This window comes from Pundamilia nyererei, unplaced genomic scaffold, assembly GCF_000239375.1.
Source record: "Pundamilia nyererei isolate P.nyererei 1_Seehausen unplaced genomic scaffold, PunNye1.0 scaffold00038, whole genome shotgun sequence".
NCBI lineage: Eukaryota > Metazoa > Chordata > Actinopteri > Cichliformes > Cichlidae > Pundamilia > Pundamilia nyererei.
Window position 1 is genome coordinate 1,364,840 of NW_005187439.1, and position 13,100 is coordinate 1,377,939.

The 13,100-nt window shown below is 42.8% G+C and overlaps 1 protein-coding gene across 6 annotated transcripts in view; it reads left to right on the top strand.

The window, feature by feature from the left end:
* The window catches only part of wdfy3 (WD repeat and FYVE domain containing 3), a 117,825-nt gene that overhangs the window by 64,813 nt on the left and 39,912 nt on the right, over nucleotides 1-13,100 (top strand). For 5 of the 6 annotated variants that reach the window (XM_013910218.1, XM_013910219.1, XM_013910215.1 and 2 more), the window contains 4 exons: nucleotides 930-1,167; nucleotides 6,407-6,507; nucleotides 10,702-10,920; nucleotides 11,409-11,593. In XM_013910218.1, the coding sequence (XP_013765672.1) occupies nucleotides 930-1,167; nucleotides 6,407-6,507; nucleotides 10,702-10,920; nucleotides 11,409-11,593 (743 nt within the window). The remainder of the gene's footprint in view (nucleotides 1-929; nucleotides 1,168-6,406; nucleotides 6,508-10,701; nucleotides 10,921-11,408; nucleotides 11,594-13,100) is intronic. The other variant, XM_013910216.1, reaches the window with a different exon arrangement.

Below are 13,100 nucleotides of genomic sequence, written 5' to 3' on the forward strand. Positions count from 1 at the left end.
TGAGCTTATGAAAAACCCCCACGAACTGTGACGGTTTCTGAGCTGGCAGAGGGGAGGGCTGCTCCACCTGCAACCTTTTTGTTGCATAGTGAAAGAGGGAAAAGGGAGACATGTGGTCTTTGCCGGCCCGCACAGCAGCAGCGGTGACAGGCTGGTTCACACGCTATCTACCAACTATCATGAATGTCCGGTCCTGCATGTCATCGTCGTCCCGGTGAGCATGCAGCTCAGGCTGCAAGTTGGCTCGTGCCTCACATGGTTATGGCTCAAGCTTGACTTAACCCATCAACATACTCCATGTGTTTACTCAGCTGTTTGTTGGGTCATCGGCTGAATACTTCTTGCCTTTGGACTCGCATGAATCTGCGTCCTTAGACTCTGAGAGGAAAGAGAAATGCCAAGCAACAGCAGCCTTTCACAGCTCTACCTACAAAGCTTTGGGTTAAGTCAACCCTCTCATACCGTGGACAGTCTCCAGGTAGACGGGGCATTCCTCATGCTGGTCTCACAGAGAAACTTCACCCCTGTGGACAGACTTGCTTCGGTTTGTGACTCATACCAAAATGACAGGAGTGTCTATTCACAGGCAGGGTCCACATATGTCATCACAGGTCATCTGCTTTAAATAGAGGTGTCTTCAGCAAGACAAACAGCTGCGTGATACTGTATGTGTTGTACAAAGTGAAGGAACTGAAACAGAACTAGAAAATTTTGCACGTTTCACAATTACATCTTTCTGCTTTTGAATGTCATGAATTAAAAAGTAAAGTAAGACTAATAAGCGTCCTGAGGCGACGGTTCTTGTCATTTGATGCCATATAAAGAAAATGTTATTGATTTGAATAGCTAACCAAACAGGAGCCACCTTTCAGTCCTGAATCGTGCATCTTGCATGTCTTGACTCTAACCACGCCTTCTTAATCTCACAGACAGCATGACCACTTCCATGGAGGGCTTCGGCCCCGACAGCGTCTTCACCACGCCGGCGGAGGACAATGGCCAGTATCGCATCAGCCGCAGCCTCGTGCGCTCCGCTGAGGGCAGCACCGTACCCCTCACCCGAGTCAAGTGCCTGGTGTCGATGACAACCCCCCATGACATTCGCCTGCACGGATCAGCTGTTACACCTGCATTCGTGGAGTTTGACAGCTCGCTGGAGGGCTTTGGGTAGGTTATGGTTAACAGACCGTAAGTGCATTTGGTTTTCCAGTCGTATGCAGTAATGGTTATATTTTTGATTATGATATTTGCAACAATGTAACATTATTCAGATGAGACCTTTGTTACCCGGTTCTTTGTGACCTTTCATTTCTGAGGCCCAGTTCAAAAATGCTAACATGTGTCTTTAACACACTGGATTTCTGACGTTGCCACACAGGATGTCTCATGATTAAGTTCTGGGGGATTCTAACCTGACCTTCAGCCTGACCAAACTTGGCTTATCTTGGATATCAGGAGACAGAATTGATATATTTGTGACAGCTGCTTGCAAAGTATATATCAACTTGACATTAATGCAGCTATGAAACCAAAACATGCTCCTGTAAACATGTGCCCTGCAACACAGAAGCAACAGCTATTCTGTTCATTACATTTCTACATTTCAGTCCTTATTAAATTAAAAATTATATTAATGTGACAATCTCTTTCAGACTTAAGGAGCGGGACAGCCTTTGGCGTACATTTTGGAAAATACTGATGCCTTTATGGAAACAAATCTGTATATAAAGAAGTATAACTTGTAAATGTTTTATATCCATATAAGAGTGGCAGACTTGATTCTTACAGTTATTTTTCATCAGAAAAATCTAACGTGCACTCCCGTGATTGGATACTCTTATAAGATATACGATGTATATAAAGCATAAACACTTCCTGTAACTTTTCCTGTCCTTACGGGTGGAGTAACAGATGGTGCCCATTCTTTTGTAAACCATTTTCGCCCTAAATCTCTTTGCGGATCAATTTTCCTCACCGGTGAAACACGCCTGAGGATGTAACGTAATTTTCCCCCGCCCTAAACAGGTTGTGTGTGAGTGTCTCTTAGCAGTACCTGCTACTGTCTCAGCAGGAGCCTGTTATTCGCCTCCAGTTGTGGAGCTGTGCATACAAATAGGCTTATTTTCCGCCTTTTATGTCACACGGAGCCCTCGGCTGCTCTTTGTGCCGCGGCTGCCGCCGCCCGCTGCACCCCCCTGTTTGTGTTGTGTGTTAGCACCACAGTCAGCGCGGGGGTCAGAAGACGGTGTGTGGGCTGTGACCTCAACACTTCGCCCCCATGCTTTTGCGGACATGTTGAGCTGAGACGCAGTTGTGATGTGTTACATTCTTCATGAATATTCATAAGTGCATCTTGCAGAAGATCATAGTAGAGGTTTTCTGTCAGTGTAGCTAAAGGTTGGTTACTGTGAGCCAACTGCACCGAATTATTAGATGGCCGAGGCTGGGGAAACGTGTATATTCATTCAGTTTGCATTTCCACACCCAGGGTCCTTCAGTCTTTTGTAAGACTAGACTTGATTTTAAAAAAACTGCAGTGAGATTCTCTTTACCCTGACGAAAAAATGCAAGCTTAGCAGACCAAATATCTAAATTTGCACAAAACATCCCGTGTCAGTGACTCAGCCTGTAACAAACAGCAAGTGGAAGCAACAAACTGACATCCAGCACTTTTTCAGGCCCTTGGTTGCCATGCGATTTAACCACCTGTTTTTACACCAGCATGTACACTGAGGACCGCAGTGATGTCAGTACTACACACAATAAGACAGCACCAGTCTCCAGATCAAACATTTGTGTAAGTGTGTCAAACAGGATCTGAAAATTCATCTTTCCACTCTAGCTATCTGTAGCAGTGCCAGCATCACCACACCAGAAGTATGAATAAGTTATTAATTGTATAAAACATTATACTGTTAATATATTTTCTACAATTTTGCAAAACCATTCAGCAGCCTGTTTCTGGCCCCCTGACTATATGTTTTTAACCATCTTTATTTAAGACAAATTCCTATCTCAGAACATGTGAAAGTATTCAGTTGTGGCACAGATGAGCTTGTATTTCACAGGCTTTTCTTGGCTCAGATTGGTCCTTTTTGAAGGGTGACTGCACGTGACCACAGTCAGTCTGCATTAAAGCGAGAAGTCTGTGCTGCCTTACTTAACTGAAGTCTGTCCCAGATGATATAGGATGAAATGTGAGTTATACTATGGACAGACAACCGACACTCTCACATCCACACTTACAGCAAATTTAAAATGATTAGTTTAACTAATGAACCCGTCTTTACACGACAGGAGGAATCCAGTCTAGTCTTTGTTTAGCTCTCAGAAATGCTCTAAAAACTCTTTAGTTTTAAAAACATGTTTTAAGCTCTTTAAAAAGTGTGCACCAACTCCAAGAAGCCTCTTGTAGTGTCAAAACTTCCTGAGATTGTCAGGAATCGAGCGTGTGATTCAGTTGCTTTTTATCTACTGCTTTTGAAAAATCCCTCCCCCTCCGAGCGATCGCACTTTCTTAGCTTTGCTGTTTCCTTTACTCAGAGGAACCTGTGCGACTCATCACAGCAGCCAGCTCAGAATAAAACATGGAGTTTCTCCTGAAAACGCAGCAGCGCAGCAGCAGCACACAGGCAACGAGGCAGTGGCCCACTTTCTGCTAACCAGAAGAGGAGACACACGACGCACACTCATACATCCAGAGAGAGATGGCCCCTCCTTTCTCTCCCATCTGTCAACATGAAATATTGATGCCTCTGCTGCTATTAGGACTCTCATACACAGACGCACTCTCTATAACACACAACAGTTTTACACAGAGCCGGACACATGGATGCACACTCACCCACATGAGGCCAGGAAGATTCAGTCTTGACGGTTAAGGGTGGAGGAAACATTTTTTATTTCATTTTTTTAAAGAATTAAAGAGAAAACATTCGCTGGAAGAAGATAAATTAGCATAACGTGCCGGTGAAATCCCTGCAGTGCTTTTTTTTCCTTCTTTGTCTTTTTAATAACCTAACCTGGGGTGATGAAAGAGACAGCTACATGTAGTTACTCTGAGGCAGCAGGGCGGTGTACTTGTTAGTTTGACAGGCTGTCTGTTAAACTGGGGCCCAGCACAGTGACTGTCCTTGAGAAGTGTCCTTGATAAAAATTTATTGAATCCCTGCCAGCCTCTGGGAGGGTGTTCTTTAGCTACCCCTGACCTCTGACCTTCCTGTCCAGGTGGAAAAAGAAGATGAGGAGGTGGAAAAAAAACCAGGTCATTGTGGGCTCCGTGACTGTGGCTATTAAAATGCAGAATTTGTGGCGAACAAATAAAAATGAAGGTTTTATGTGTGACTGTTACAGTTATGTCAAGATAAAAGGAGATGCTCACATTGCTTGTGTAGTCCAGTTTTACCCATTATCATTAATAAATCTCATGAAAAATGAGACAACTGTTTTGGGTTTCCAGAAACTCATACGTCCGTATCCAGTTTGAGCCAGTCTGTACTTTATCCCATTACACGTTACTGCTGCCACTGAAAAACAATGAACTTATATTAAAGAAGAAGAATACGTAAATACCTGGTGACCAATCCATGCACCGTTTGAGTGCATGGATTGGTTTGTGCTTATCAGCATAAAAACAGCTGTTAAAATCGATGTTCATTTCCTCTGAGTTGCGGTAAGTCATCTTTCTTTTAAAGACAGAAGTACAGAAATAAATCAGTCAAGCTTTGCTCTCGGTTTTAATTTTAAAACTTTGGGATTGCAGTGAGGTGGTTTGAACTGCTTTTATATTAGAAAAACACATACACGTCCCAAAGATGGATGTATCCTACATCTAAAAAGTTTACACAATGCAGAAGTGCCCTAAAGTTGGATTTAATTAAATGGGCAGCAGAGAGCAATTCTTCTTGCTGCAGAAAAAGAAGTCGAGAAAACAGCCCTCATTTCCTTGGTGAACACTTTCCTGATGAGTTTATGGTGTTGATCATTAGTTTAAAGTCTTATTGAATACAACATTTAGTTTTTTGTGTGTGAATAGTTCCCATTAAAACAAAAAAGGACAAGAAATCAGGGTTTAGTTTGGTGTTTGTAGCTGACAGTAGTGCTCACCGTTTCTCAGTTTCTCCCTCACTGAGCTTATTAATGCGACCTTATTAAGGTCGCATTAATAAGCTCAGATGGGTGATGTAACAATGGCATCTTTGGTTTACGATCTATTCCCCACGAAGATGAAACTGCTCACGTATTTGCATCTATACAGTTCTATATTTCTGCTGCAGTTTTGTAGTTTCCACTAAAAAAAAAAGTAAATTTGCAACAAAATAACAGTTTTTACTTTGCAGTCAAATAACTGTAAAACTGGAATACCTGCAAATCTGTAAGAGAAATTGAGTTTTATAAATACAGTTATTCTGTTGTTCATTATTGTACAGAAGATTTACAGTTATTTTACTTTACAGTGAAAGAACTGTAAATCTGTAGCAAAATAGTAAAAGTGTGGTAAATAACTACAAATTTGCAGTTTGAATTTGGCTTCCCAGCTATTTTAACTGGGTTTCCACAAATTTACAGTTATTTTAATTGGGCTTTTTGCAGTGTCCTCCAGTGCAGCTCAGTTCAAATCTGTCAGGTTTCTGGATGAATTGGCCTTGACACACTCTAAGGACTTCTTTGTCTCCCCTGAAGAGGGAAAAAACCCAAATCCTCCTGTTCATTTCCCAGAGCACCAGTGTCTTCAGTACTGGTTCAGGATGATTAGAGAGGAGAAAATGGCACCTTCACCGAGGGGCAGTGAGTCAGCAGAACGCAACGCCAACTCACAAAGAAAAATCTTTGTAATTCTGTCGAATGATTGCCAGCCTTTGTCTGCAGGAGAAGTCCTTGAGAAAGTGGACGACAGTGCATACAGACATCAGACTCGAGCTTACTGAGGAGTTGTGTATGTGGTCTCACTGTGCAGGCATCACCCTGTTTTTTGACAATTAATTGGAATATTATCATCATTATCATCACTATCAGCACCAACCTTAGCGAGTGCAGGGGGGCTGCAGCTGACTTTGAGCAGATTTCTTTTGAAAAATGATTCTGAATGTGCGCTTTCATCCCACCTCTATCTCCTTCTCATACATAATTAATCCGCGAGTATTAGGCAGCTCAAAATTTCCATATTATAACATGAAGCTTGTGTTTTGAAGCGTGTGAATTACCATACTGTTTTCTGGAAGTTGGGAGGAATTTTTCCTAACAGTTTACCTAAGCGATGGAGCCAGACTGGAGCGGACATTCAGCAAACGCGCAGTAAATCTCTCGCGCAACAAATGCGCGTGCAAGCTGTTGACGTGTCTTGTGTCTGTCACGGCCGTTTCCCCAGATAGCAGCCGTTAATCTGTCCTCTTCTTGTCCCGTGCAGGTGCCTGTTCCTGCCCAGCCTGGCGCCTCACAACGCCCCCACCAACAACACCAATGCTTCAGGTGTCAGCGACGGAGCAGTGCTGAGCGGGATGGGCACAGGTAAAAATAGATCATTGTGCTGGGTCAGATTCCATTTACTGTAGCACAAAGGTCACCGACTGGTTGGGCCTCGGGGTATCTGCTAGCATGAACGTGGAGGCTGATTTTATAGGTTAACCAGGCACAGCGGCCCACCGAGCTACACTTTGAAGCTGCAACATAAAGGTCAGTGACATAACTAATTCTAGCCCTTACAATAACCAAAGGACAGAGTAGTAATGGATTTGCTTTTCTAAAAATGGTGAAAAGCAGAAAAGTCACATGCTTAATGTGCTGACTGTTTGTCTTTGCTGCACGTAAGCAGAAAATGATCATTGCCACAAACAAAGCAAAGGTCACCTGACTGACAGGATTAGGAAACAGCCTTTCAGAAGTGTTAAAACTTGGAGGTTTGACGGTATCCAAGTTACGGTTGCTATGAAGGGAGAAACTATCCATCGAGACCCCAAATGTTTCTGTGGCAGGCTGTAAACATGCTTTCATGCTGTTAAACTGGCTTTTTAACATGGAAGTCTGTGGGATGGATTCACATCACACCAAGGGGAACTGCAGTTTTTGTCTGTTCTGCATTAAACTTTGGCACCATTAACTCCACCGGTGCTTTCCTGCAGTGACAAGTAAAAATAATAAAGACTTTTTAAAACTGACATGCAATAAACTGCATTTAAACAGTGAATGGTTCTTTGATGCTGAAATGTTTTTATCACATCAGAAGGTAACAAAGCTTTATTATACGCAGGTCTTCTGTCATAATTCTTCAATTAAATGAGGGCAAAGCCTCCTTTTGATCGCCTCCGTTAAGGTTGCTGCTTTGTGTTGTTAATACAAACTCAACACTTGGTGCAGTGGTTTCACATTTACAGCTTTGCATTGGACACAGCAAAACAGAGACTGGATCAATGAGACAGAAGAACTGCTTTATTATAATGTCGAGTCTATTTTATAAAACTGGCTGACACATTGGGGCGACCGTGGCTCAGGGGGTTGGGAAGCGTATCTGTAACCGGAAGGTCGCCGGTTCGATCCCCGGGCTCTCTGTCCTGGTCGTTGTGTCCTTGGGCAAGACACTTTACCCTACCGCCTACTGGTGTTGGCCAGAGGGGCCGATGGCGTGATGTGGCGGCCGATGGCGCGATGTGGCAGCCTCGCTGTGAATGTGAGAGTGAATGAATAGTGGAATTGTAAAGCGCTTTGGGTGCCTTGAAAAGCGCTATATAAATCCAATCCATTATTGTGTAACCACTTTATGCACCTTTGTGGATTTTTTGGGTCACTCTGTAGAGCTCCTTTCAGCTGCTCCCTTATTCACCCGGGGTCACCACAGCGGGCAACTCTGCATGTTTGATTTGACAGAGGTGTCCTGATGCAACCCCTAAGGGATTTGCGTCTTCTCGTGGGATGGAGTCGGGGATCGTTCGCTTGTTAGGTTAATGTGTAAACAGTTAAACTATGGATGGCCTTTGTTTGTGGCATGAAGGCCTTTGTTGCTTTCCCGGCTTTTAATTAACTGCCAGTTTTTATTAGAGGAAATACGGTGCATCCAATGTGGGGAGGAAGTGAGAATTTAGCAGAAGAGTCAGCGGTCTTTAGCTGTAATCATATCCACAAACCTTCATCTGTGTCTTTGTGAGAACATGTCACATCAAAGTAGATCAGTCATGGTGTGTCAGTGCGTCAGCTCCACTCTTCGTTCAGTCCTCTCTCGTGAAAAGAAGCAACAGGAAACTGTGTAAAGCAGAGCATTCGAGTGCTGCTCGTTGGATTTCACTTCTTGAAAATGACTCTAAGTTCATTTATGATACGTTTTTGTCCTTTATCCTGTTGGCTTGTTCATTTCTGTTGTTTCAGAAATAGTAAATTGACTGGTTCTTTGGCATGCACACTGGGATTGAACCACCAGCCTCCCGATTAGTAGATTAGTAAATGACCTGCTACACCTCCTGAGCCACAGCCGCCCCTTAAAACAAGCGTTTTCAATTGATGAGTAAGAATAGATTCCTGTGTTTCATCCCACCTAATTTCATTTTTAGCCCACAGGTACACAAAAACTCTTTGTGCATTTCCCTTTTTTGCTTGGTGTTTAATTTTTAACGACACACATCCCACTCGGATCACCGCGTCTGCCGCTTCGTCTCGTTTTTTCTGTTTATGTTCCGTCGGCCTCGTTGTTGTTTTCTCCATTTTGCCATCATCTTTATTCTCACTCTCCTTCCTTTTCTTTAAAGCAGCTGTGTGTTTTTGCAAAACCTCTTTGGATTTCTTTTGCTTTTGATCTTTTTTCTTCTGTTTTCATCATTTTTCGTTTTTTATGCAAAAAGAAAAACACATGTCTGCATATCTCGAGCTTCAGACCTCACCTGTCCTTGAGCCGTTAGTTTTAGTGTGTTAAAAATAAAATGTGTTTGTTATGAAAAACCTCATAAACAATATTGATATTTTACAGAATAGATTTTATCATATAAACTGTCTGCGATGTTACGCTTGAATTTTTAGTGTGTAGCCTCATTTAGTATTCATGAAGCACAGCTAGACTCTCCTTTCTCCTCTTCCTCCCAGTCCACCCTCCTCTCCATCCACTCATACATGACTATCGTTCCTCCATCTGTTTACCTATTCATGCCGCTCCTTCTGTGCTCATCCACCCCACACTGCTCTGCTCTCGTCTTCTCCTGCTAGTCACCCAACTCTATTTATAGACCTCACTCGTTCCTCCCTCATTTCTTCCTGTCATTCACATTTTCCTTTTCTCTGTCCCTTTCACTGCTTATCTCAGTCTCCTTCATTCTTCCTCCTTTTCCCTGCCCTGATTCTATCCATTCTTTGTCACTTTCCCTTCCATCTCCTCATTTATCTCTATCCCGTCTCCTCTCCGTTTCCTTCCTTCTCTTTCCTCATCCTCTTCGGTCTGACCCGTATCTGTGAATGACATCATCCAGAGAGAGGCTCATTCATCAAAATATCGTCATTCTGCTCACAACAACAAGTGTAAATTGATATGCATAAGAATTCGATGTAATCCCTCAAACCAGTTTTCTACAGTTTGTGATGGAGTCCACAGACAGCCCCATTATTTGGTCAAGTCTGATAACCATTTGAGTGACAACCTCATCCCGAGCCACAGACTCTGCTCTGAGATCTTTTCTAACCAATCTGCACGACAGAGTACTGCCTTCATGTTTTGGCAGCTTACGTCAGAGTTTTAGCTCATTTTAATGGTAATGCGAGCTACTGTACACCTCGATCTACACCCGGAGGCTGAATTGAAATCTTTCCTACACCCTCGGTGTGCTGTTCTGCAGCTCTGGATGATCATACATAAACATGGCATAATTTAATGTGGTGTATTTGGCACAGATAAAGCACCGATGCAAAACAAACGTTTGCAGAATGCAAATCTGCACCAGGAAAATATGGAGAATGACTCAGAAGAAAAATAAGAGCATTTTTTCATAGGTGTGATAAGATGAGTCAAATAGGTTAGCTGTTTGCAGTATGTCGCATTAATAAATGCAAGAAAACACAACATTTAAGATCAGAAATAATAAAAGATGAAAGGACAGAAAAATCAAGCCTACAATAGCTCAGTTTCTAGTTTTCTGGACTGGCGAGACGAGAACAAACAATCTGTCCAAAAAATATGTAAAGTGACGAAAATGTCTTTGATCACAAACTGATGAAAGCTCAGTTTTGGTCCCCGAAGCTTTACGTCTTTCTTAAAACAGTCCGTTGAGCCACTAGCGATGTTTACATAGATGTAGGTATCATGGCCCCGAGTAAATGTGTTATGATGCATGAGAAAAAGAGAAGAGCTGAAAGCAACACAGTCAATTCACTGTGTTGCTTTCACACTCTGGTCAATCTACATTGACAAGTGGGCTCATAGCAGGACGAGTGGAGATATTTCAGTCAGCTCACCTGTTGAGCAGGTCACGTGGCGAGGAAGCCCAGGGGAAGACTCAGGATACACTTCAGAGGCTACGTGTCTCCAGTGGCTGGGAACACCTTCCTGAAGAACTGGAGATGTTGACTGTTTGCCCCACAATGTAGACCCATCTATTATGGATGGATGGATTTAATATGTAAAGCATTGAGATAAAAATAATTGTGAATTTTTAAAATATATATATATACATATATATATGAATAAAAACAAATAAACCTCTATCTTTTCTCACTCCCCCCTTCCTTACCCAGGCGAGCGCCTGTTTCCTCCCCCATCAGGCCTGAGTTACTCCACTTGGTTCTGCGTGGAGAGGTTCAGCACATCCCCTCAGGCCCACCCGGTGCGGCTGCTGACCATCGTCCGTCGGGCCAACTCCTCGGAGCAGCATTATGTGTGCCTGGCTGTGGTGCTGTCAGCCAAAGACCGCTCGCTCACCGTCTCCACCAAGGAGGAGCTGCTGCAGACATACTGTAAGTGGCAGCACTAGACTTAAGCTCCGGTTTGCAGCATAACCACAAGAATTAATAGTCCTCCGCTGCACAACCATCCTCTAGACCTCTATACTTTGTCCATGCTTCAAGATTCTTTTTGGTGAACCATCAGGAGAAAATTATTATCTCAAATCTGTGAAATCTCAAGCTTGTATGCCAAAAGCCATTACTTTTTTGTTTTTGGGATGATGCACTTTCATACAGGATATATTCCAAGAGAAGAAATTAAAACTTTCTGTTAGATATTTGAGTTTAAAATGCTGATACAGTTTTGTTTAGAGATTATATTTGATAAATATGACCTTTCCAGTGTTACAGAGAGCAAGTGGGAGAAATGTGCACTTTCTGTTACGACCAAACAGGCTTCCTCTCTGGGGCTTTAACCCTGAGCTAATGTACTCACTTCTGCTGGAGCTCTCTGGCTCATTGATGTTGCCCCCTGCTTCTCTCTGCCTTCCCCCATCAAGCAGCGGATGATTCTAGCGAAGAAGCCTCCTTCTACGAGATCCTTCCCTGCTGCGCTCGATTCCGCTGTGGCGAGCTGATCGCCGAGGGCCAGTGGCACCACCTGGTGCTGGTCATGAGCAAAGGCATGCTGAAGAATAGCATGGCCACGCTGTACATCGACGGCCAGCTCATCAGCACTGTCAAGGTAAAATTAGTACGCGGCGTGTCAGCAATAACCAACATCCACATTGCAGATCTCGCATTGTTGTTCCTGTCGAGATCCAGCTGTTAGGAAAACTGTACTAAACTGTCCAGTTTCTGTTGACCAACCGCGGGTGAACAGGCTTTGTTGCATGCAGGGTGTTTGTTGGAAGTTTTGGGTGGTTTTTTTTTCTTTCTTTTTTTGCATGAACAGAACAAGAGCAGCGCAGCACCACAGGACAAACTCCAGCTGTACTCCACCTGTACCCTGGTAAAGGTGCAGTAACAGGAGGGTTAACCTAGCTTGCCAGTATATCTTTAATAGGATACATCAGTTAAGTCTTGTAATAAATGTAGATGGATTTATGGGTATAAAATCAGACTATATGTCATATACATAAAAACCATCTCCATCATCTCATATTCACGGTTACCTGTTTTTAAAGACAGCTGCTGTATAAAGAAACAATTGGCTAGTGCCCGATTTAAAACTATGAGTGTGCTGATAGTTTATTATGCATCAGTAGGTAAGTACGCCGCAACAACGGCTTTGTGTTTGTCGACCATAATTAGCTCGTCATATTTGGACCTCTGATCACGGTTGGCGTTGAGAAGCAGCAGTGGCGTACGTTTCTAACTCCGACCTTTAAACAGCAGCTTTTGAGTGCTGCAGTCAGCAGACTGTGATGTGGTTTGTGGTTCAGTGACTTTAGATTCCCCTGAGATTAGACAGCAGAATAGGGAATAGGCTGAGACCGCAAGTCACAGCTTCTCCTTAACGGCACTGATAACAGCGGCTTCATTTCCTGCTGAGGGCCGTGTACAGGAAAAAACAGGCTGGTCGTGTGTCTCATATGGGTCTAAGTGTTCGTGTGGTTGCATTTATCTTGTAAAAGAGTGACAGTAAAGCAAAAGGTGTGCAGGCACCTCCCAGGTGGTCTAAATGGCAAAAGTAGCCAGTAACAACAGCAGGAGTGGCTTGATGTGTGAATAATGAATAGATGGTACGTTTTATTTCTGACATGAAGTCTGCTCAGAAAACTGCTGAAATGCTGTTTTGTGCTGAGCAGTATTTCTCCTTTCATATCCCTTTTTATCCTTCCCACAGTCAGTGTCTCTGCGTCACTCGCTGTTGTGTAACATCAGGCGTTTTGATTGGTCATAAATGAATCTTGTGATTTTAAGAATGAACTATTAAGGCCCTGGTTATTAAAAAAAATGCTCCATGTGCTTGTTTATTTAAACAAAATAAAAATAACAACAGAATTATTTCAGAAAAAAACAAAAGTTATCTGTGTCAGTATTATTAGCCCCTGACTTTTTATTGAGCTTTGCACAAACCACTGCTGTACAATGATGTGCTTTAAGTTTTTAAAACGGTCTAAAGTCAAGTTAAAACTGAGTTTATCTTTCAATTAACACAAAGTATAAAAACTTCAGCAAGGGTTTAAACTGTCACTTGAGAAAGCATCACGCTAAAAACAAAGAAATCAGTTCAGACTTAAAATAAT